At 37.1% G+C, this 26,624-nt stretch overlaps 1 protein-coding gene across 4 annotated transcripts in view; it reads left to right on the top strand.

The window, feature by feature from the left end:
- Positions 1-26,624, top strand: part of CACNA2D1 (calcium voltage-gated channel auxiliary subunit alpha2delta 1) — a 429,793-nt gene that overhangs the window by 240,500 nt on the left and 162,669 nt on the right. For all 4 annotated transcript variants that reach the window (XR_008465561.1, XM_054196028.1, XM_054196020.1 and 1 more), the window contains exon 6: positions 8,079-8,208. Coding sequence is in view for 3 of the 4 variants with exons in the window: in XM_054196028.1 (XP_054052003.1) it covers positions 8,079-8,208 (130 nt within the window). In the remaining variant the exon portion in view is untranslated. The remainder of the gene's footprint in view (positions 1-8,078; positions 8,209-26,624) is intronic.

Raw genomic sequence — 26,624 nt, 5'->3', positions numbered from 1 at the left:
TGTACAGAACTTTTATTTAATGATTTTTGTAAGCGATAGCTAGAAAATGCAAGGGTAGGTCCTGTAGATATGAGTCAAAATAAAAGCTATGTCAGTCCTTTGAGTGTTTTTCTTTAATTCTCAGTGTATTGCTACCTTTTTGTCTTAAGTTTGGTTTTTGGTTTTGTTGTTTTTTTTAGCTTATTGCCAAATGATTTCTTACATCTCGATTGTCAGAAATTAAAAAAATAGTTATATTATTCACAAGAAACTATAATTGCCTGAGTCATGGTATTTAAGGCACACTCCTAGATGGGATGTCAACTCTTTCAAATAGAAGATGGTTTTCATAAGCTTGAATTTCTCTTTTGAAACTTTCTCTACCTGAAGAAATTAGGAAAACCCAGTCTTTTTCATTTGTTTCTCTAAAATGTAATTCACTGAAATGCCACAAGAGAGACATATTTTCTTAGAATCATAGAATAGTTTGGGTTGGAAGGGACCTTTAAAAGTCATCTAGACCAGCCCCACCCTGCAATAAGCAGGGTCATTTTCAACTAGATGAGGTTCTTCAGAGCCCCATCCAACCTGACCTTGAATGTTTCCAGGGATGGAGCACCCACCACCTCTCTGGGCAACCTGTGTCAGTGTTTCACCACCCTCATAAAAAAAAAAAAAAAAAATTTTTCCTTATATCTAGTCTAAAACTTCCATCTTTTAGTTTAAAACGGTTACCCCTTGTCCTATCACAGTAAGCCCTAATAAAGAGTCCATCCCCAGACTTCCAAGTACTTATGTTTGATAAATAAATGACAACAAGTATTCATTTATTCATGAAACAAAATTCATGATGCAGTGAATTTTGTGAATAGGTTGGGATACAAAGAAAAGAAAACACTATTATGTTTGGGATATATAGTAATTTTGCGGATATCTAAAAGTCCTGGTCAGAAGCTGTGAACAATGAAGGTCAGACAAATGAATGCACAGAGTGGGTTTTGAACCCGCTCTATAAAAAAATAATACAGTTGTGTAAACAGCAGAAAGGGACAAGTCTGTAAGTAGGTGCATAGAAATGATTAACAACAAAAGATAGTTTGCATTCCGAAAAATGTTTGAGGCAAATAAATGTTTTTTAATTAATATGACTTGATATTTGACATGTACTAAGGTTATTCAGTTGGCAGAATGTTGAAAATAAAATTGGCTGCTATATAATTTTATTTTTTTTAAAAAGTAGACCCTCAATCCAGAGTTCCATTCACTTTCTTACCGACATACAGTAACCAACTGATACATTAGAAACATATGGAAGCAGTAAAAGCACTGAAAAAACTCGTATTGATTTTTGGTACTTGAGCATGACACACAGTTGCAAATAGAAAACTATTTCCCTACATCTGAAGCTACCCAGACCCTGTATATATATCCTTATGTTTATATATATGAATATGTGTATATATTCTTATATTAAATAACTCTCTTGTCTAAAAAATAAAGTAAGAATATATAAGTTCTGAGATAACTGTTTTCTTATTTGGTCAACTTTTGTCCTTAAGAGTAGCCAGAAGGATTTCTCTTTACTTAAAATCTTAGTGTAGCTGAACGAAGACCGCAGTTCCCCACTGACACGCAAATAAAAAGGAAGTAAACTGCAGTTCTGTCACAAACACCTAAATGCACTTGCCAGGTTTCCCACAGCTGGAAAATCACATCTATCAAAAAGGAAATAAAAAAAGGTATCAGAAGACAATGCACTCACGACATTATCTAAATGCTATGAAAGTGCTGTGGCTATTAGAAGTGCATTTTAGCTGCCTCTTCAAAATTAACTTCCCTCTATCTTGTCCTTGGAAGAGCCATTCCCGTCCTCCACTTGCTGCAGGCATATTGCTGAGCCCTGTGCTTCAAGCGACATTTCATTTTACTCTCCCCGGCAGGCCCAGCTGTAACTTTTTAGTGGGGCCAGAAGCAGTGTCAGAGGGGCTGCGTATGTAGTTCTGCTGGAGTGCTTTCCTCAGGGAGGGAAAAAACCCAACAAAACTGCAAAACTGATTTTGAGTAAGGAACTGAGTGTAGGAAAAATTCTGTGCTTATTTTGTATATGGTGGCATTTGTTTGCACAGACTACGTCTGGGAGTGGACTAAAAGAAGCATAGGCAGCGAGACTCAATTGTCCAAAATTTTACATTTAAAAATGTCAACAAATATTCAGAAATCAAAAAGCGATAGAAACCTAGAGATGAAAATATAAAACTTTTGGAAATCTGCAAGGAAAGACAGAAAGGAATGACAGAGCAAGAATTTGGATGTCCCTAACACCGTAACAGTTCTAATTCCATCTTCACACTCGTTCTCTAAAATGGCGTTGGTAGGGACAGAGAGGTTTTATGCAAAACACAGTCCCTAGATACTGGGGCGATGGAGAATACTAGCAACCGATTCCTTTCTATTTTACATAAGTATGAAAGCAGGCAGGTGCCATTGTTTCTTGCTGGATATCGATTCAGGAATTAAAAAAAAAAAGAAATCTGTCTTTTATTCTTTTGTCCTGATGCTAAATCTGTTCTGATGCTTTGAGCAACTTCTACGTTGTTCCAGACAAGAGTCTGCCTTCGGAAAACAACTGAAGAGTGTTTCAGTTTGGTTGTGGCTTTTTGTGTGTTTCATTGATGGTATTTTTTAATTAATATCAGTTTTCTAATCTTCAGTTTTCAACAGCTGCGGGAAGCAAAAACCAGTAAGTTTTATATTTGTGGAAAAAATATTTCTCATTTCTACAGTGACCAGTGCTTTTCAACTAAATGAAAATTTACTAGTAGATGTGCAAAATCCACTCATCTTCCTACGGCTACGATGATGAAAAATAACTGCTGTGAAAAGCAATCGGGATATGTTTGGCTGCAGTGAAATGGGCAGCTAAACTACATCGGAGGTTCTTGAAATGGCCTCGTTTCATTTTGTTTTAATGGTTGGTTGCTTTTCTATAGGCATCTTGTCAGTGATGCTTCTGGGCATAAAGCTTCCAGTTACCTCATGTACATACATTAATTTCTGCTCACAAAGCCCTTGAGAGAGAAGTGGCATTATTTCTGCTATGGATTTGGCATACAAAAACCAGAAAGTAACCTCCAGTTTATTTCAGATCATGCCAAAAGTAATTTATCCAAGATCACAAAAAACAGCTACAGAAGAACCCACTTTACCTGAATTTTAGCTGCTATATCAATTTCCCTTTATTCTGATGGTGAACGCTGGACACATGAAAAAATACTTCATTTATTTTAAAAAAATAAGGGCTTAAAATGGCACAAATGTGAACTGAAAAGAGAAATGGATTTTATCTGCCTCACAAGGGAGGGAGAAATTGGTCTGGAGATTCATTGCAGAGAAATGAGTGAGTTATTTTGCTGACTGTCAGTGGTAGGTAACGATGTAATTCAATAAGCGAAGGCCAGGTTTGAATAGATAGAAAATTAATCTTCAGCCACTCTCTCCTGTGGGATTTTCCAGTGCCAGTATTGATTGTATTTCAGCTCCTGACTTGAGAGAGAAATTGGTTGGAGTTGGGTTTTAATTATATTCACATGCTGGATTACTTTCCTTCAAAATATGTTATTCACTACTTTCCTGAAAACAAAGTTTAACTGGGTATTAAAACTGTACCAACCAATGCCACAATCTGACAGGCTTTGGATAGAAATACCAGACTAAAATAATTAATAACATTGAGGTTTTCCTTTTAATATTATGTTTTTGATTTTGTTTTTTAATTTAGATGTAGGTGACTAGAAATTCATAAATCTGGCAAATGAAAACTAAGTAGTTTTTACTTTATAAAGAAGGGTCACTATAAACATTGGGTACGTAAGGCCTGGCACAGCACTAGTCTTGCTGGTCAGGAGGTAGTGGCTCAAGTGAGTTTTGCCTTTAATGCTTCTGATACTTGCCTGTCGTGTGCGGAACTAGCACGGACACCTTTAGATTTAATAGCAAAATTAATCCTGTGTGAAGGAAACTACAAAATTTTAAAGGATTTTGTCATTTGGTGTCTGTGGGTTTGGGGGGCCAGATAGATGCATTGGTTCAGTATCAGAGTTGTACATCACAAAATCCTCCCAGGAAAAGTCAATGCTTGGGGTGCAAAGGCTTCTAGGTTATTTTATGTAGTCCTGATAGATCCACTGCCCCCCATCAAGGCTGCAGAGGTAGATATAAAATAAAATATATTTTATAGATATAAAATGCAGTTCAGCTGGAGCAGGTGAATCAATTAAATTGAGAAAAACATAGTTGAAGAGGTTTTAGATTCAATTTTTGGTTTTGGTATCATGGAATGTTGGTAGGAAGAATAGTAGGTTCAGTCTTTACCATAGGCATTTGCGGGGGGTCGGCTGGGTGTGTGTACTGTTAGAAATGTGGGAAGTAGACTTTGCATTTGAGAGTTTAAGGCATTCAGGTGGGTTATTTAAACCCTTTCAGTTTCAACAAAGTTTAATCAAATTTTGGCAGCCGACTTGAAGCTTCTTCCATAACACATGAGTGATGGGAGAGGATGAAAACTAGTATCTATTACTTGGAATGAAATTGAAATACCAAGCAGAAGAAACATGATAATTTTAGGTTCAGATGCTTAAGGAAGTTCGGTCAAAAATCTAAATATACTGTAGTATGAAAATGTCTGTGAAAGACCTGCTAGCAAGGACCTTATTGTTTACCCTCTTTTTCTCTTATCATACCCCCTCCCTCCCAAATATTTCTTGCGTAAAATTAGTTGGAAAAAATCTTATGGTACCCAGTCATTCTAGTGTTGTATTGTAATAATGTGGCTTGTGGTCCCCAGTTCTTTTTTGAAGTGTTCTATGAAAGCATCGAGAGTTTGTAGTCATTGGTACTAATTTCAGAAATAAGAGTGTTAGGGGTTTTTAAAATCAAGTGTCTTTCCAGCAGGAGAGAAATTTTCTCACATGAACGATTGATTATTGAGATTGCATTTGCAGAATTAGACAAACTCGTTACTTTGAGCAGCGTGAAGCCCAAACATAACTTGTGAAAAGAACTCCAGAATTTGCTTAATGTGTAGCATTCCAGTTTGGGGTGGGGGGAATCCTGTGTGATAATGTAGAAGAAAAAAATCCACTGAAAACCTATGTAACAATTGAGCCAAAGTACATTGTCTGAAGCTATCATAATGCTGGGTCATTTCAAATCATAGAACACATAGTCTGTTACTGATCCTGGCTTCAGTTTGCACATTTCAGTCAGTTATAATGGTTTGTGGTGGGTTGACCTTGGCTGGCTGCTGTGGATGGAGCAATGCACTTCACTCAGAGAGAAGCAGCAATACATTCATCGGTATGAAACAGGGATTTAGCAAAGTTTGATGGTAAATGTGACAGTGTTTTAACAAGATTCAAGATGGCAAGGCACACTTGATTATTCACTGCACAGAGGACAGGGTCAGACAAAACTGTCAGGGAGACCCTCCTGTTGGGTCATGAGGTTCAGAAAGGACTCTCTTGCTTTCTAAACTTCTTCTTGGAGAGGGGTCTAGGGGTGGCTAGATCCAATCCTAGTCCCAGACTTGGTCAATGGTTTATGCCTAAAGAATTATTTATGTGCAATCAATCCTTTATATCACTTTTCTAAGATTTCGAAGTTTAGCATGGTATTAGTCACTTACCGAGGATCTGTTGTGGCAAGGAATCTCTCAATCTCAAGAAGTAAAAGTAACCTTGAGCGGTGTCCCTCCATAGAGGAAGATCCTGGCGTACAGCTCACTGTCGTTCAGGAGAGCTCAAGGGGCTCTTGTGCTGATCAGTATTTATGGGATGATTGACCTAGAGTCATATTTGCATATTGACCGCAGTACCAGCATTGCTGAAGTTAGCCCTTGGCTATTGTGTTGTTATCTGTATCATCAAAACCATGTTGAGCCAGGTGCAGCCATCACCATTACAGGCACCAGCAGGGTTACGGGAGGTAAAGGTGAGGTTGGCTCCTAGGAAGGGGGAGCACACCGTCACACTGGCCACCAGGTGCTCACCAAGATGCTCTATCACTTCCCCCTCTATCATTCCCCCTCCCCAGCAGGACAGGGGGGAGAAAATAAGATAACAAAAAACTAGTGGGTGGAGATAAAGGCAGTTTAATAAAGAAAAACAAAGGCTGTGCATGGAAACAAAGGAAAACAAAAGAATTTATTCTCTACTTCCCATGAGCAGGCAATGTCCAGCCGCTTCCTGGGAAGTAGGGCCCAAGTACACACAGCGGTTGCTCCAGAAGACAAACACCTTAATAAAAAAATGGCCCCCTCCCCTCCTCCTTTCTCTTAGCTTTTATGCTTGAGCATGGCATCATATAGTATGGAATATCACTTTGGTCAGCTTGGGTCAGCTGTCCTGGCTCTGTCCCCTCCCAATCTCTTTGAGCGTTAGGAGTCATGCTTTCCTTCCTGCCTCATCCACCAGAGTGGGGTTAAGTACTAGGTAACAAGTTTAACTTAGCATAAGATAGAGTAGCTATGCTGTGTGAAAGCAATCAAAATTAGCACCCACCTTCTTTTCTTCTAGACGTTTAATAGACTTGTATTGTGAGATTCATCTCACCTAATTCTAGACAGCTATGTTGCAGACTTCTCCATCTAGGTGAATTGCCCTAGGGCTGCCTTTATAGTCAATGGGAAGAAGGAGCCAATTCTAAGGCATGATTCATCTCATGGGAAAATAGGTGTCTAATTGAGATGAGATGAATTACGCTCTAAAGATGCCCATTTCTCTTCACTGCCTATGAAGGCAGCCTGGGGTGATGAGCTCAACACTGCCATGTTGTTGAAATCAGTGGATGTCACTGGTTAGATGAGTCCTGCCTTTTGTGGTTCCCAAGGAAAACACCTCCTTGAAACCCATCTCAGGCTGCTGTTTACTTCAGGCAACATTTTGAACCTATACTTATAAGATTTGCCTGTAACCCTGTGATGAAGCAGATGAAGAAACACATGCAGTTCAATTAGATTACTTTGTGGGTAATTTAAAATTATAACCTCAACACACACTGACCAGACAGGTGCTTCTTTGTCAGCGCTATTTTTCAAGCATAACATGTTTTCAAAAACCGATGACTCTGTAGTATTAAAAATTTCCTTATAATTGCCCACAATTGCTGGCCTGAGTAATCATGGGGCATTGTACTTGATTCATCACTGCTGTAAGTGGCGGTCTAGTCATGCCATGGGGCCTCCTGGTCCAGCTGCAGCTGAGCCAGGTGAAGGCCTTGCAACCTCCCCTTTGGTCTGAGCTACCTCCTTGGTTTCCACACTTCATGCAATTTTTGTAGCTAAGTTAGAAAAAGCCTCTGCTTTTCAAAATTTTTAAAAACTAGTCCAGATGACTGCATGAATTGGAAAGAATCAAGAAGCCGGGGTGGAGACAGGTGAGAGGGGATGGGAGGTGGTGGTGAGCACCTGAGTGTTTGGGAACCTTTCCACTCAGGCAGCTGTAGCCAGGGGAGTACGAAGTTGATTAACATTGAAATTTCTCATTGAAATTTATTATTAAAATAAGTCAATGCACACAACCTGTGTAAAACAGAAGTTTTAAGAAGGCATGATTTCCTTTCTTTGTCCGGATGTGCACCGCTGTTTCTCAAAAGTTTATTTATTAAATGTATATTAGTGGTATCAATTTAAGATTTGTGATTAACTATATAATCTACAGAATGAAAAAAATGAGATATACAGTATTTATATTTAAGATTAAGTACAAATTATTACATGTAATAAAAGGTAAAATATTTGCCTTGCATTATGGTTGTAAAAATTCCACACACTTATGAAAATTAGATGTGTAAGGTCTCAGGCTCTCGTTTTTCTTTTGTAGCTCTTCATTTCATTGAATTGCATTGGTACATCATAATTCAAAATAAAATATACACAAATATTTCTGGACCTGGAGCAAATAAGCGTGTTTCTACACAAATGCAAAATCTTAGCTACAAAAGAAAGGCTATGAATCTGTTCTGTAGAAAGCGGCAAATGTGAATGCAAATGTCTTTAGCATACTTTTTAATACTTTGCCCTTTACATGTCTTTCTTTAAAAAGCCTGAAAAGAATGACACTGAATCTGGCAGCCAGAGAATCAGACCAGTATTTGAAGAAGATCCTGTTTTCCGACGGCAAACATCTTACCAACACGCAGCAGTCCACATACCAACAGATATTTATGAAGGCTGTAAGTAGCATGTGAACAAAGCGATTTAATTTTAACACTAAGCCTATTATTTGTGTCCCATGCTTAAAAACAAATAACCTCCAAACACAATTTTCATCTCCATTTTTAGTACAAATTTAATGTTACTGTCCTTTTTTCTTCTTTCAATAGTACTTCAGAGAAGTGCTCTATTAGGCATATGATTCATCCGCTGAAGTAGTAGTTAAAGACATCCATTAGGATTGGACCTGAGTTTCAGAAATGAAACTGGAGGTGAAAAAAAGCTCTTACGTAGTCTAATTTTCTTATCCATTCTTTCTCTATGCTGTGTTCTCATTTAATACAAACAGTTCTTGACAGCTCTTCTTTACATGGTTTTGGCCTCAGGCAGAGATGAGTAGTGAAAACATTTTTGTGTATCCCAAAAGCATATACAGTTCAGGCAAATAACATGCGTTGCAAGACAGTAGTGCTTATATTGCATGCAGTGCAGTTCCAGAATTGCAGTAACAGATTTTAGCAGAGAATTTGAATAAATTCTTTCTAAACTATGTCAAAAATAGTATATACAAAATAAGCATATACAGCTGAGGATTCTTTAATTGTATTTCAAAATTAAGTATTTAAGTTATCTTTCAAGACGAAAATAACTTCTTTTTTCTGTGATCATCATCAAGAAAAAAATCATTATCCAATAAAGACATTTCAGCATTCAAAGTGGCTGCATTTTTTTAGAAAAGGGGAAGAAAAAAGAAATAGGATCCATATTTTTAAGGCTTTTTTTTTTTTTTTTTTTTTAATTTAGGGTTCTAATTTCAAGTATGCAGTCTTTCTCCTCTTTCAAAATCTCATCAGGAGGAAAAAGACCCTAATATGACCTGAGCTCTTTAAAATTCATGGCCATGGTTGTGTGCAGCTTATATAAATGACACAGGAATGAAAATGGAAATGTCAGTATGATGGGGGAAAGAATCATAGTAGCTCGTATTCTTATATGGTGTGTTTGACTGACAGACCTAGAGGATTATTCTGGGATTCTGGCTTTAATAAGTGGTAAAGTGCACCTTAATTGCAGGATTACAGGGAAGAGACGGGCCGTTTCCTTTGTTTTTGTTTGAAGAGAACTGAATACTTCGCTGTTGAAATGTTGCAAAACCTTGCCTCCAATCATTAGGCTATTTGTGAACACCATGTGAACTTTGATATAAGATTGTCATCATGATTTGTTGAATTTACACCTACGTCCCTTAAAAATACATGCAGGTAATGTTACTGTACAGCCCATTAACCTAAAAATGAGGACAGGCTATGACTTCATTAGGAAAGGTACAACTTTAGTCTCTAATAAAGTTACAGTAAGACAGAGATGTACATTTTTTGAGAGCGGTAACTGCATGTGCAACATATATGGTTCATGAGAAATTAATGATTCTTTGGGTCTGGCTATCATATTAATCACCAGAGATGTGGAAGCCTAGAAAATTACAGGGAAGACTAATTCTGTGTCAGCAAAATCCTGTTGTTGGGTAGATGGGTAACTTTTTGGTTTACAGATGATGCTTTCAGAGATAACAGCTTGAGAATACCGAAAAATCACAGACTTCATATCAATAAACACAAAATCATCACTAGGTTTATTTTACAGTAACAGAGTTCGTGTGTCATCTGAAACACAGTGAGCAATTGGAATGTAGTCACTCACCAGCAGATTTCCAAAACTAGAGTTTAATTTTCTTTTCACAAGCAATATTATCCACAAGCAATTTTTAGAACCCTAGAAAGAGTGATAACAGATCTTTGAACACCGTTGTCATTTTTCTTCCTGTTCACATGAGCAAAACTGTCATTTTTCAATAGAGGTTTCAGTGCCCACTATAGTAGGGAACACTTGTACGCTTTGAAAACAGTTTGCAATAAATCTGCAATTCCTTGACTACATCACGGTCTGCTAGTGAACATTTATAAAGCAGATATTACAACAAATCCTTCTGAGAAACAGCGGATGAGACACAGTTTGCAACTTTTTATTGCTTGGAAGCCAATTTTGTTGGACTGAGTTAAACCTTGGAACGCAGATTTCATTCCCACCCCCCTCCCCTTATTGTGTATGTTTTGTAGGGTGCCAAGAGAAGCAAAGAATTCATGTCTGGATCTCACAGAACAGGTTTCAATGACTACACATTTGACTTCCCTAGTCTTCCTTGAGATTGGTTTTCACTTCTGTTGCCTCTTAAAGTACCAGGTTTTTGTCTCTAGGAGAGAGGAAGAATTACAGTTAGAGCCACACGCATTCCTAAATCTGAATTTTTCCCTTGCATCTGTTGATCATGGTTTGTCATGTTAATTATTTTTTTGCTGTACAAAGCTGTGAATTTGAGAATCGCTGACTCTTAAGCAATATCTTGTCCATGGCAATCCTTCTTCCCTATTCGGGTTTCATTTTTATTGCAGTTATTAGTTATGATTTTTAAAATATTAATAAAAAGATTGAATTTCTGTCATATGAAATTCCAAATGTATGTAACCATTCTCCATTTAGCCCTTTGAAACTGCAAAACTGGTTTAGCCTGTAACTCTCTACTGATTTGCCATCCCTTTAAACCTGACAAAATAGTATGTGCTATAAAATATTCTTTGGTTTCCTACCTATACAGTGATATGCTTATTTTGAAACACAGTGATGAGCTACTTGTGACGTGATCCTTTTTATTTTACTGTTGAAATACATGTCAAATCATTACAAAATATCCTTTCACTACATCCAGATTATTACTTTGTGGTTTATTTGATTGCAGAAAGAGATATGAAAGTTGTTTTTGCTTTCTCTCCTCTGTATCTGGTGCCCAACCTTAGTAGATACAGGGAGAAGTCTAGGGAGTTAATGTATTTGCCTGTTTCTGAGGATCCAGTGTGCCCAGGTGGCCAAGAGGGCCAATGGCATCCTGGCTTTTATTAGAAATAGTGTGACCAGCAGAAGGAGGGAGGTGATTGTCCCCCTGTACTCAGCACTGGTGAGGCCACACCTTGAGTATTGTGTCCAGTTCTGGGCACCTCAATATGAGAGAGATATCGAGGTGCTGGAGCGAGTGCAGAGGAGGGCAACGAAGCTGGTGAAGGGCCTGGAGAATAAATCTTATGAGGAGCGATTGAAGGAGCTGGGACTGTTTAGTTTGAGGAAGAGGAGGCTGAGGGGAGACCACATCACTCTCTACAACTACTTGAAAGGACATTGTAGAGAGGTTGGTGCTGGTCTCTTCTCACAGGTAATTAACGATAGAACAAGAGGGAATGTGTTCAAGCTGCAGCAGGGTAGGTTTAGGCTGGACATTAGGAAAAAATTCTTCACAGAAAGAGTGGTCAGACACTGGAATAGGCTGCCCAGGGAGGTGGTGGAGTCACCATCCCTGGATGTGTTTAAGACTTGTTTAGATGTGGTGTTAAGGGATATGGTGTAAGGGAGAACTTTGTAGAGTGGAGTTGATGGTTGGACTCGATGATCCCAAGGGTCTTTTCCAACCTAAATGATTCTATGATTCTATGATTCTATGATTACAGTCCCACCACAGAAGAGGCAAATCCCAATGAAATAGACCCCAATCAGGCTTTCAATTCAGTATTTTTCAAGAGTTCCATTTAGGCTTTGAAAGAAAATGAGTCTGCTGCTGAAAACAGAACAGACCCTCGGGTCCTCTTTCCACCACATGTACTGGGAATTAGCCATGCATCTCCTAGTAGTACTAACATCAGTCTTATTTCTAAATCCCCGTTAAAACTGTACCCTGCTTATCCCTAAGCAGAAAATGGGAACCGCAGGCCAGCAGTAAGAGGAAATCCTCAACACAAGGCACGTGAGGTCAGTCTGCCCGGTGGGTACCTCCACACACTGCCCTCACTGTTTGAGATGCATCACATACCATCTGCTACCGCCGTTGCTCTAGATGTAAGTCTGTACTGGTGTCACAGTTTTAGGAGAGGTGTTAGGCAAAGCACACAAACAAGGACTGCTTTTCGGGGGGGGGGGGTTACTCCTGCTTTATTTCCTCTAAATCAGAAAGTGAAATATTGCTTCCACATGTCACTACTTGATTAGCATTGAAGAGTTGATTAAAGTGTCAGGTTGACAGTAACGTGCCTTGAATGTGACGACATCACTTTGAATATGTTTGGTCAGGTACCAGCAAGAAAAAAGGCTTCCCCTGCTCAGAACCCATTAAAACACTCATACATAGAGTTACGATTAATTGATGGTTCTTACAGCTTAATGAGCACAAAATATACACACTGTGTTCATACCCTCATTTTATGGGGACAGCAGTCAAAATTTTTCTGCTCTTTAAAATCTTCTAACGTGTGTATTAGATTTTGATAGCAAGTAGTGGATATCAATTTGTACTGGTGCATCATATTTGTAAATATCCAGATATTAAGTATTTTAACATAATAGTGCTTACTAGTGAGGGGCAATTAACTTTTAGGAATAACTTGACAAATTCCAGTTTGATGCTACAGTGATTTTTGTCTTGACTAGAATTTTATCTCTTTGACTGGAATTTTTGTATTATTGGACGATTTCTTCACTTTCTGAATTTCCGAAAATTCTGAATTTTCTTTCTTCTTGTGTAGAAATATTCTTCAGGATGAAACTTAGAAATGTTGGGAAATAAAGCCATGGGAGCAAGAATATTTCCCCTTAAAAAAGCCCAAACAAACCAACCCCAAATGAACTCCAAAAAACTAGGAAAAAGTGCATTGTCATTTATTCATGGAAGGTCTTATGTGTGGCTAATAAATAAAATTTATTTAGGAATCAAAATATTGATTAAGTGTAATGTAAATAATTGGTCAGTGTGTTTTAGAAGACTAAAGGAATAATAAAACTTTTTTGTACTTTTTTGTATTCAGTTTAAATAGCAAGAATAGAAAGGCAAGACAGTTTTATTAATTAAATTACTTGGTTCAAAATATTTTAAGGTTGATGCTGTTGACATATTTTGCCTATAGCTGAGAAACTGAAGCTATTTAGAACTAATTTTTGCATGTTTTCTTCTAAGAGATAAATGAACAATGTTGTTTTACTAAAGCTGGGATTGAAAAATTATTGTTTTGAGTGTCTGATTCAAGTTCACACCCTTAAATTTAGAAATCAAAGTTTGATTATATCATTATGTATATCTCGTGCATGTGGCATGTGAGATTACTGTTTGTTCTATTTTTTTTTTCCATATATTTTCAATGTTTTTAATTACTGAGTTATTTGGGAAAACATGTAATGAGCAAAGTGGACCTTTAAATGATTTTTCAGCGTCAGCTTGTTTTAAATACCAAACACAATGGCTTGGGGTAAGTATGTAACAAGTCCCTAAGTGCTGCCCGGTTGGTTCAATATTAAACCTGGTAGGAAAATACTGATGCAGAAGCTTAAGCAAAGAACTCCAGGGTCAGTATTGCTTTTTATGTTCTGACAATTATGATTATTTTTTTTTTTCCCCAAGTAGCTTACTAAAGCTCCCTGAAAGAAAAAATTGTTAAATAAGCAACAAAATGAAATAGCTTTTCTAACTTGATGGAAAAAGCTTGTTTCTTTCAGAATTCAGAAGGCAAAAAAACTTGAACAGTATCGTCCGTCACGAGGGGGCAATTACATTTTGGTACTTGGGTTACATTAGGGTTATTGGATGGTCTTAGCATATTTACCTGCATCAAGTTTATCATGACTTCTGTCTTAAATTATCAAAATTTAAGATAATTAGGTAGAATAAAGAAAGATGGTCTGGTAACCAACCTTAATGTATTCCTTCTTGAAAGACTAAGTTTTGTCAAAGAAACTAATCCCGTATACCAGTTTCAGATAGCAAAAGGCAATAAAAAATACCAAGCATAGAGTATTTTTCCGTCCTTCTAGGTTATTTTGGAAGATTCCTGAATTCTTACCAATGGACACAGTGTTGCAGGTTAAAGGCAAGAAATTGTGCCATCATGTCGTCTTTTTTGCTGAAACAAAAAAATTTGTTGGCAGTACATCTGCTAGAACAACTCTGGGTTGATAAGGGATAGAATATTATGATATCTCTGTAGCGTATGTGTCTGCCCACTTTTCTGCTCCAGCTGAGACCTGAGGGGTGTGAGAACTGTGGGACCAGAGGACGGAAAAGGCAGGACCATGTCTGTACTTTAGTTGCTTATGTGAGAGCACCACCCTGATCCTCCTAGAGAATACCCCGACTGCTCTAGATGCCCTCTGACAGTGATATGCAGGCATTACTTCACTTTTTCCCTGTAAATCTGACTTACTTGTAAACTGTAGCATGAGTGGTTGTTTGCTTGCATTGTGAATCTTTCTATGAGTTACTTCATGCCATTGTGCCTTGGCACAGACCTGAAGAGGGTGCGAGTTTGAAGAGTCATAGGTTGATCTACAGATCAGGATGTGGATTTTAGAGGTCTCAACTGTGTCGATGGAGATAATAATCTGCCTACTGTGCTTAGGGTTTTATGAAATAGACGCCATGGATAGAATTGGTTAGGTACGTGTTATTTTGAAGGTGCCATCTGTACTAAGGAATTATCAGTGTAGACTTAAAGAAATCTGCCTGATAATGATGCGCCACAAAAATGTTGTAACACCATATTCTAGGTCTGAATATTTGTGAATATGTTTTGGTCTGGAAAGTTTATCCAAGACTAACTAATTATTAAATGTAACTGAAGGTTCTTCATGGGAAAATAGTGGCAAATCTAAAAGAAAATTTACTTTTGTTGCAATTCTGTGCACTCTTCCAGACCTGTGTTGTCTTACTTTAAACATTTCAAATTAGCTTTTAAAATGTTTCAGTAAAACAAAATATATATATAAAAAAAAATAATCAGAAGTGAATTTAGAACCTTAATATCAGACTTACATCAAAATGTAATTTTCTAAACAGTAGTTTCTACTGAAAATGGGTCTTTTGAAATATTCTGCCTCTGAACTTAAGTAAGTTTCTCAGAAATGAATCTAGAGCTATGAGTGATTTGGTTCTTATTTGCTATGTATTAGTGTGGGAGGTGACTGAAAGCTTTATGAAATTATTGACACCTCTTAACACTCAACATTTTTTCTGGAATATTAATTTATTTATTTTTAAAAACTTAAAAAAAAAAATATATTCTTATTTAGGAACATCAGGGGAAAATTATATCATATAGTTGTTTGTGCCTAAAACATTTAGGATAACATTTGACTTTTACTAGTTCCTGTTATTTGCCTGAAGTTGGAAATAACAGATATTATTTTTTACTTTTCTACCTGGTAATTTGTGTTAAAGAGTCTTCTCAGCTAACACTTCAAGTACTTCTGCACCATAGAGCTATATTTTAAATATTTTATAGATCATTCCATAAATAGTTTACAGATCATTCCACATAAAATTCCAGCAGAGAGACCACTTAGAATTCCCTAGCAATTCATGATGGGCTCTTTTCTTTTTCATAATGAAGCCTTTTATCCTATAAAGCCACTTGTTACAGGGATGCCAAGAGGTTACAGGGTTGACTTAATGATCCTTTTGAAAGAAGTTATCTTCATAAGTGGTGGCAGTGCTTTTCTTTTACCAGTTGTTATTTTTACTTCCAAATTGTTTTGTTTTATTATGGATCTAATTTTGGCGGAAAAAATATTTCCCATCTCCATATTTCCATCTCCAACTTTCTTTTATGGAGTAAACATATAAACACTGCATGTAGGTCTCCGTGCCTGCATGCAAACGTTCTAGTTTTCTCTGATTCAGTTTCAATCATGCTTTCAGAGAACCCCAAACTTCATGGTTACCATCTGTACTACAGTGGAGAAATGCTCTGAATAGTTTTGTATCTTGATCTTCTGGGTTCCTATTTGTCAGCTGCAGAAATTTGCCTTCTGAGTGATATCTTTAAAATCTTTTTTTTCACCCTACTTTCCCTTTACTGAATAAACCAGAGGTGTTTAAAGACATATTTAACAAAAAAATCCCGACCCTGTCTTGCTAAAACTAGAGTCAGGGTGCTTTAGTGACAGAGAATTCCCTGTGAAAACCAAATTCCACAAAATCAAATCACATTTTAGTATGTTAACCCTTTTTTTTTCTATTTAAATGCAATAAAATATATGAAGAAGGAAAATCTTTATCCCATTAAGATCAGGAAATGTTTAATTTCTTTTTTTCATTTGTTTGTTTGTGCTCTTTTCAAAAATGAAGCAAAACTAAAAAACTTTGAATTTGATTACTATTTTTTTTTAAATAAAACAACATGGGCCTTAGCCATGGCCCCAACAGGTTGCTGTGGGTTTTTTCACAGTGATGCCTTTGAGAACCATCAACACGAAGTTTTATATATTACGTCATTCCTGTTCTTTTAACCAGAAGTTCATCTGCATGTGTCCCTGACATGATACAATGATCTACTACTCGATTAATGTTTTAATATCATGATGAGATATGAAAAGCCATATCAGAAGCCAAACCCAGGAAAACTGGTTAAATTGTTTACTATGGTTCTGGCATCAACAAAATAGAAATCCCTACAATTAAGAGACTTTTAAGGCCTTTTCTGTCTAAAGTTCTTTGGTTTTGAAAAGTCAGGGGTTTAGGCAGAAAAGAACCCTTTGTGATCCTTTTTTTTTTCCTTTGTTTCCTGGGTAACATTAATTTGCATAGTTTGTTATAAAATGTGTGAAAAATGATTTTCTGGTAAATTGAATGCTGATTGTCATTATCATTTGGTGTGGCTGCCTTTCACTGCATATTTCTTAACCATCAAATTAAGCCAGAATTATCTTGGACATTATAGCAGGTCTTGAGATTGCAGTGTCTGTTAAGCTGCTTGACTGAGCAATAGATGTTCAGCTGTGCATACTGCCAAAACCTGCTTTGGAGGCCAGATGATTACTGCTGCTCCTCAGATCCCTTTCCATTCCTTCCGCAATGTTTTCTCTCTTACGCACAGCTTGGAGTGACAATTAGTGTTGAATCCTCTTATACCAAGAGGGGAAAGCTGGCTCTGCAGTAAGCCATGTTCTTCTGGTAAAAATAGCTAACGGTGCCATTTGCATTTTGCAATGCAGGCTGCAAAGCAGAACACTGAATATCACTAGATCTTCATTATCAGACGTTAAAAAAGAAGACAATTTTAACAAAGATCTTGACACACTGATTGGTTATGGTGTGTGGAACTCTCCCTGTTTGGCAACTGGTACAAGGTCTCTTTATGTCATAAATATGCTTTAGCTTTGCAAAATAGGTTGATAGGGGGTGTAATCATTGTCCAAGCTTTGTGTTGGTCCTCAAGAAAGAGGAAATGTCGTCTCAATCCTTTATTCACCTACAAGCCTATGTCAATGTGAGGGATGGCAATTGTCTTCTCAAACCTGCTCTGCAGTAAGAGAAGAGCATCATGAGGTTGCTCAGGCTTTCTGTGAATGTAAATTCACAGCACATATAAGTCTTTTAGGATTCAAATGATTTTTTTTTTTTTGTAATTATTTCTTCAAAACTGTTTCCAGAAAACTGTAACAGACTGTAGGAAGAAATATTAGTTATATTTGCAAGCTCAGAATGAAAATAAGTGTTAAGATGTGTTTCGATATGTCAGATAAATAGATATGATGATTTAAGTTGACTACTAGGAAAGTATGCTAAATTGCTTGAAGTAATTCATATTTAACAAGAAAATATGAATTTGTTTGAAGCACTTCATGGGAAAACAATAGAAGGTGTTCTGTCTAAAATACCTTAAAACCTGCTTTAAACGGAAGTGTGAGAGGTTTAGGAATATTCCTTGGTTGCCCTGAGCGTCAATTCTTTTTTCCCCTCTCCTCAAACAAGCTTCCCTTCTTATTTCATACTCGGTCTTTATTTTCAATTTCAGTATGTTGAGATGTGGGGTAAGGAGAGGAGAAGAGAAGGAGAACTATGGCCTAGCCTCTCGTTTGACTCTTTCTGTGTTCTCACACAAGCTGCCAACTATGCTCTGAGCTGTCAGGTTTCTACCCTTCGTGACCCTGTGCAGCGCTGCGGAAGAGCTAACGTGACTGTGCAGCCACCTCCTACCTCCAGCCCTGCATCTCTGCAGCATCCAGTGGCAGTGTCTGGGCTGAAAGGGCTTGTGCATGGCGCAGTGTCCTGTGAATCCTTAAAGATGAGGACAAGATGTTTTAAATTCAGTAATATATTGCAAACTGCGTTAAATAACTAGCAAACATTCGTAAGAACAGGTGCCTTGATGCATACATAGATAGCTTCTACACACACAAAAATAACATATTACTATAAGAAGAGTTTGTGCTTAATTTTTACTTCACCCACACAAATTATGAGGAAGGAAAATAAAAATAGTATCTCCAGACTGTCAGTGTTTTCACTCTGAAAATGTGAAATACCTCTGTGTTCATTAAGATTTTTAGAAATGTCTCGATGGTTGGTTTTGGTTTTAAAATCGAAACAGTTTAATATACTTACTATCAACAGGGTGCTGAAAGATTTCATCCTGGAAAGAAATCTGGTTTTCAGTTTTGCAGCACAAAAAGAAGTTTGAAATTTGTAAAAGCCATTATTGAATAACTCATCCTCACATTTCAGAAGTATTGTATTTCCAGCCTGTGAAACCACAGCTGCAAATTTTGTTCTGTTGATGGCAGCCTGGCCATGAGCTATGATTTTTTTATCCTCTACTGGTTAAAAATTATATCCCTGAGTTATTGGACTTTAGAAGACTTCCGTGATGAATCTTTATAATCCTATACTCTAAAAATATTTTATTCATTTGATTTTTTCAGAACGACATGAAATAAACTTGTTAAATTTTAGATGTGCAGGAGATAAAAAAATAAGATTAAAAGTATTTTATTCTGAAAAAGACTAACCATGGTAGATGATATATTAAAAAGAAAGATAATAAATATGGGTACTGTTTGAAATATCCCCGTTGATAAATTTAGCTGGGTTGTTTACCAAAAAACTGCATGTAAAATCAGCAGTGGATGAATGGATCAGAATATGTCTTCTCTACTATAATTTTAGCACCTGCATTGCCATATTATCCAGCACTGGATCCCATTCATCTAGGGAGCCAGACGGGACCCGCCCAAGGGTACTGAGGGAGCTGGCAGAAGTGCTCACCAAGCCACCTAGTATCATTTATCAGCAATCCTGGCTAACCGGGGAGGTCCCAGTTGACTGGAGGTTAGCAAATGTGATGCCCACCTACAAGGAGTGTCACAAGGAGGATCCAGGGAATTACAGGCAGTCAGGCTGACCTTGGTGCCAGGGAAGGTTATGCAGCAGATCATCTTGAGTGCCATCGCGTGGCATGTACAGGACAACCAGGCGATAAGGCCCATCCAGCATGCGTTTAGGAAAGGCAGGTCCAGCTTGACTAACCTGAGCTCCGTCCATGACAAGGTGACCTGCTCAGTGAATGAGGGAAAGGCTGTGCATGTTGTCTACCTAGACTTTAGTAAAGTTTGACACTATTTCCCACAGCATTCTCCTGGCGGAGAATGAGGAAGACAGGTAATGAAAGGGAATGACTGGGAACAATTTTATGCTGGCATATGTGGCTTTGAATATCCTTAGAGAATGGCTTTTTGTGTGTATATCTAAATTTTACGGTCTTTTAAGCTTTTAACAACATGCAGAATATAACTTAAGGCCATGGCTACTATTTCTTTATTTATCACTACCTGACACTGATTTGGTTTTTCCACTTCATTTCTGCCATATGAGTGAATTTCCTGCCATAGCTATTAGGAAGGAATAATATGTAATTTAATAATAAGGTGTTTCTCTGGAAATACATAAATCACAGATTTTTTCCTGGTTTTGGGGAGGTATTTTGTGACATTTGGACAGTGTAGTTTGAATGTAGGCTTTTCTACATATGTGTACTTACCTGTGTATATATATGTGTGTGTGAAGATTTTTAAATAATACTACTGCACTACTTTGAATTCGTAATATTTTCAAATGTCCGTTTGATAATAAATTATATTATCTTCTATGCATCATTTACATATCTTACATCAATTAATTTGAAATTTCTGTTAGATTACTATATTCTTATGGTCTTGCATAGTGTACAAATATCTTTCTTACTTCTCTGTGACAAAAATTGCTTTATGCCAAATTAGGTATGTATTTTTTTTTCCCTGTATGACAATAGTTGCTTTCATATTACTGTTTCTATTAATAGCAATGCATGGGTTTTATTGGTTTTCCATTTTGCCTTTCCTGGGGTCTCTCCATCCTTTCGTCTGTGCTTGCTTGCTTTCCATCTTCTTTCGTATGAAGCTCAGCCCTAGAAAATATTTAGAACTCTTACAGGTGTACAAGGATCTTCTTGAAAATGTTGTCTGCCACTGGGTAAAATTCAGTTTTTACTTCTAGTGTAACATAAGCATCTTCATAAACAGAAGATCCCAAAATGCACTTCACTAAGCTTATGCATAAAATAACCACCTTCCCACAACCTTTTCCCTTCCTTTTTGCTGATGAGTAAGATAAAAATTAATTCTCATTAACTTCAAGGTAAGGGCATGCAGGCAGCTAATCACCGTTGTGAAACTGGTCTGTAGCTGTGTGATCGGATTCCAGTACACTCCCTTTCAGATCCTTTTAAGCCTGAAATATGGATATTTTATATCTGGCACATGATGCCAGCTTCAGGTCTTTGGGTTAGCTCTTGAATTCCATCCTACTAAGAAGCCTGCACTCATAATCAGATTTTTCTCTTCTGCTCTTCTTACAAATCTAAAGTTACTCCTGTCTTTTCTTTCTCTTTCTGAAGATAATTTTGTCTTATCTTTTCCATTTTATATCTGTTTATTCTCATTTGTCATGGATTCTGGTCTCTTGGCTGCCTTTTTCTCTTTTCTGCTTGAGTCTCCATTCCCTCCATTTTTTTTCCTCTTGCAGGTAGGTTATCAATACTTTTCTCATTCCATAGTGAGGATTCTGGATTCCTCAGCTCTCTTTCTCCTCCAGGAATCAATATGCCCCTCTGGTTTTTCCTCACAGTCACGTTTTTTTTAACTTTTAGACATCTCATTCACAGCTTGTTTAAACATCTGTTTATCTTCAGTTGTTTTTCCTCTGTTTTGCTTTATTGCCTTTAGGATTTCACTATTTTCTCTAAGTGCATCTCTCGTAATTTTTCATATACCCATTGGGTTGTATTTCATAAATAAATAGCTTTTGTCATACTTCTGCCTAAGATAATGGGTATCTTGCAGCCTTAGTATCCAGTCATCTTCAGTGTGTCCATTTCCCCTGGAGCCCCCTCTCCCTTCATGGCTTCTCTTTTGGATTTCTTTAATAGTTGGGGTTTTTTTACGGGATAAACCTTTGAAAATAAATATCAACAATTTAAAAATGATATTCCTTTCTGTCCTTATTTATACAAATGTTCATCATCTTTGCTTCCTAAGATAATTTTCAACGAAAAAGTGTACTGAAAAAAAAACCCCTGAACATTATCGAGTGGATATGTTTACGTGGATTTACACTGAATTCTGAGTTAGTCGAATGAAGCTGGATAAGATGTGTATGTGTTGAAGTGCATTTGTGCTTCAAGTATCGGTTTCTTGGAAGGAATTCTAAGGTCAGACAGGACATTTCATTGAGACCACTACCTGCCCTTTCTATTGCGGCCAGCCCCTGCCTGGCAAACCTGCTTCAAGAAAATGCACAATTTTTCAATCCATACAAAACCAATTAACCTAAGCATCTGCTTTAAAATGAGACTGGGAATTTTTCCATTCATCGACATGATAACGTTAGTTGCCTCTAATAAATGAGGTCATGCATCTCATTGCAAGTCAAATTTCAGCTTACAAGTTGTTTATTTAAATGATTTTCGTTTATACAGTTAGACACACCATTCTTTAAAACAATTATCTGTATATCTTTCTGTTAGTAGGAGTAACATTCATGGTAAGTTATTTACATTTTTTAGCCTTTTAGCCTGTTCCCATGAAAGTCTAGTGTCCTTGATATCCATTTATTTCCAGTAGCATTTGAAAGCACTCAGGCCCGTTCAGGTCAGCACCTTACTTTATGATGTGGAAAAAGAATAAATAGATGCTGACCACAGGAAAAAGAGAGAGAAAAGGGAGAAAAAAATCTAGACCTTGGCCTTCTCTGTTGGCAGCTGAAAATCAAAAGTGCACTTGAGTAGCTCAACATGACGGGTATAGCAAGTGACAGACCATTCAGAGCTGAAGGAAGGAAGATAATGAAATCTTAAATTAGAAAATCTTCCAAAACAGGCTGACAGAACTGCTCAAAACAAATTAAAAAAAAAAAAAAAAAAGAAAAGTCACATAGAACTTGGCAAAGAGAAAGAAGAAATAAAGATTGGGAATGCAAAAAAGCCAGTACATCTTTAGAGCCTTGCAATTCAAATGTTGATATTTTACTACATGAACGTGTTTCCAGAGATGCATGAGTTTGTGCTGGTTGGCTACGTGAAGGTCCAAAGAGATTGTAGTGTCTGGTGGTACCTTCTGGTTTGCATATACCCAGCAGGATGAAAACAGATTTTTGTAGCAACACTATGCCAGTAACAGGTGTTTGCGAATTATTTATATGCCTGTGGTTCTTTATGGAAGAGCAGAACTGATATTTCTTGTTAGAAATAACAAGATAGGATTGTGTGAACCTTGCTCACAGTTAAAACACTTTCTTGAGACAGCAGAAAATAAATGATATAAGAAGGAAGTAGCACAGGGGCTGCTGAGGTGACGGGTGGGGGGTGTGCGCCAGATGACGTTGATGTAGTAGTTCCTAGTCATTTTTCTTCTGGTGATGAGAGGACGCTTGGTTCTTTGGGCTGTTATTTTGCTTTATTTAAGCTACAAATCTCAGGAACGGACATTTTACTATGTATCTGGTTGAAGCTGCTGCACAGTCGGCCTGGACCTAGCAAATATGTATTTTGTACATTGCTTCAGTGTCATATCGTTGAACTCAAATAGGAGTGAGTTCCTTGGACAACATACTGAATGTCAGATACTGTCAGTTTTGTTGCCAATTTGCCAAGGCTCCAAATAAGAACGTGTCTACAGTTGACTCTGAGTTTTCCTTTCTGTAGTTCAGAGCACATAGGTTTTTATCTTCTGCCTCTCTAAATGTGCTCCAAAATTACCGTGTCTAAATGAGACCCACGTAATGTAGAAATAGCTTAGTGATCAATCAGACCCAGGAGATACAGTGCAATGTTCCCCGTGCCTGATGTTTCTGATACCGTACAACTGAAATACAGACTCTGAAAGGATTGTGTTGTGTTGTTATTTCTCAGAAAAAAGAGCCAATCCCTTCTTCAGCTGTAAATAGTATTATATTCTGACACCAGCAGTCTTGATGCCAATGGTGTTTGACAGAATTTCTTTATGACTAATTTTTTTGTGTTTAATAATTATGCAGAGAAGTGCTGTTTGTGGTACCGCCTGTGACACTCTCACATCACTACGTGGTGACTGAGTTCTGAAATAATAACAACACATTAGAAGGTTATGATATCTGTCATTGGTAGTTATAAAGTACCACCAGTTTTCTATACGAATTGTTGACTATTTATTTTATTATCTAATAATTACAATTAATATCAGTATTTAAGCAAGAATTTTCATTAAAATTTGGATGTATAGATTACCTATGCATTTTAGAATAATATCACAGACACACAGAATAAAGTCACAGACACAAGGAAAACAGATAAAAGAAGCAGCGTAAAACTGCAGTCCTGCAAGGTCCTCACCTGAGATCTTATTGTCACTGCATCACAATAAATCTTTCAGATTTTTGCATAACTTGCAAGACTTTTAGTGTATCTTTACTGATTTTTCAGCTTCCTAATCGAGTGGCATGCTTCCTCGCCTTCTTACGCAGTATTTGTGGCTCGATCCAAATTTGCGTTTTCACAGTATTTCACGCAGCTGTAACTGCAGGTCAAGGGAATGGTTTAGCTTAACACGTTCTCAACTCGAATATAATACTAAATCTGATTTTGTAAGGCAATTTAAAGACGTAGATACAGTGAGATTATTAGCTAGCTCAAACCGCCTTTCTCTTGTTGAAGTCAGTACTGATTTTAGTTGGACCAGGATTTCCCCTGAAGCATCTAAATAGTAAAACAGATGCTAATATTTTTATACAAACGTATTACCTACTTTTCCTATGAATATTTCATATCGTGAGAACTTTAAGATAGTCACATTTGTAGTTAAAAGTATAACAGAAAAATAATTAAAAATTCTAAAATAGTGGTTAAAATAGCACATTGCAGTTTAATTGTTGGATGCTTTGTGATAGTAAAATAATAGGAAAATCAAATGATTTCCTGTTGACAGCTTATAAATGAGAAGGAATTGTGTTCTGGGAATTCCATTAGTTCCAGCTTGAATGTAATAACAGGGACAGTGAATAAATGAGATTTCATTGAAGGATGCCTGCTCTATATTTAGAAGAGATGAGCTGAGAGATACACAGTGTCACTGTTAAATTATCTCTTTATTAACTTTAAATTTCATTTCCTGCAGTTTTCACCAGTATGAGAAATTTACATTACCTAACCAGGAAAATCTTTTTGCTTTGAAAATCCTAATGCAACATGAAAACATGTTTTGACATAAAAGCTAGATAGTTGCAACATTTGTTGTTAGGTCAACAAATGTCGATGTTGGTTGACTTGATTTTAATTCTATTGTTTTTTTGCAAAATTATAATTATTTTTTTTGTTCACACACAGAAGAAATGGTATAATGCTTGACGATTAAATATTGTTAGGCCACATACTTGAGCAAATGTGTTTTCCAGTGGACAGAGATACAGTAAACATCACTTTATTTTTATAAAGTTGTCAAATTTGATGAATTGGAGCTCTTGGTTTTGCTGGAATCTGTCATGCTTTTTTTTTCTTTAGATAATATCTTCCAAAAAATTCCTGTAATTTTTAACTTAAAGATGAGTTATTTGATAAAGTTGTACATGAAAATGCCTGTTTGTGACTATTTATCATTTCATCAGCCAGAAAGCATTTTTTCTTCTTGCTTACTCTCCATATGTACCTCAGAATTGGTGCTGATTGCCACGTGTGAAGAATCTGCCAAGTCAGACTGCAGCACTCAATCATCTTACGGGTCCTATTTTAAAAGGGGGAAAATAAAGGAAAATATTATTTAAAAAAATAACTATAGTTAGGATCTCAAATTATGTTATATGGTAATTATTGCATAAACTTAGGTGTAGGATATAAGTAGAAACAAATCTGAATGTTGTTAGTCTAGTCTCTGAGAGCAATGGGATGTTGGAAGGTGTCTAGCCTTTTTCTTTGTGGTAGGAAGCTTAGTGTGTAGACTGTGCTTTCACATGAAGAGTTTTGATTCTATATAGAATACTTATTTGAAATTAATATGGAATGTTTGGATGTCAAAAGTGGGCTAAGTATCATTTCAAGCATATTTTTCTGCAAAAGTTTTTATTGCTGGGACTTCTTCTTGTGTAAGACGACTACGGTCCAAGAATATAGAAAAGGAAAACGTTGCAAGCTACGGTGTGTGTCAGAAAACTTGATTTCCCTTTATTCCAAACTTCATCCTTATCTCTTTAAAATATTAAAGAAACATTTGTGTGAAGAACATTACAACAGTGAACAGGTAGTGAGGTGCAATTCCTTGTAGATCAGTAGGGAAATTCTTCATGTGTCTAAAAGCCACAGTGTTCTGAACTTCCCTGGGTAATCAGGGAAGTGTGTCCCAGGAGTAATTCTCAAGTGGGAGGTGGCAGTTATTTATTACTGCACAGGACACAACTGAATTGGTGATGTTGTGAATGGGTTGCTTTCTCCCACAGTCAGGAATTTGGGAGGAGAGGCTGCACCACCATCCAAAGGGACCTCAAGAGGCTGGAGAAATTGCCTGACAGGAACCTCATGAAATTAAAAAAGGAGAAATGCAAAATTCTGCTTCTGGGGAGGAATAACCCCAGGCATCAGTATATGCTGGAGGCCAACTGGTTAGTAAGCAGCTTTGCTGAGAAGGGTTTGGGGGATCCTCAGCACTGGTTAGGCCATACCTTAAGCACTGTGACTGGTTCTGGGCTCCCTAATACAGAAAGATATGGACTTACTGGGGTGAGTACAGAGCAAGGCCATGAAGATTATTAAGGGCCTTCAGATACGGAGAGACTGAGAGAGCTGGAGTAGTTCAGCCTGGAGATGAGAAGGCTCAAGGGGATCTTGCCTGTATGTGTAAACACCAGGTGGGAGGGACTGGAGAAGATGGAGTCAGATTGTTTTCTCTAGGGCCCAGTGACAGGACAAGAGGCAATGGACAGAAATTAAAACACATTAAATTCTCTCTTAATGCAAGAAAAAAACTTCTTTACTGTGAGTGACTCCGATTCTGTACTCCATTATTTATTTATTTT

This window comes from Rissa tridactyla, chromosome 1 (genome assembly GCF_028500815.1).
Source record: "Rissa tridactyla isolate bRisTri1 chromosome 1, bRisTri1.patW.cur.20221130, whole genome shotgun sequence".
NCBI lineage: Eukaryota > Metazoa > Chordata > Aves > Charadriiformes > Laridae > Rissa > Rissa tridactyla.
This window is presented reverse-complemented; position numbering and strand designations above follow the sequence as displayed.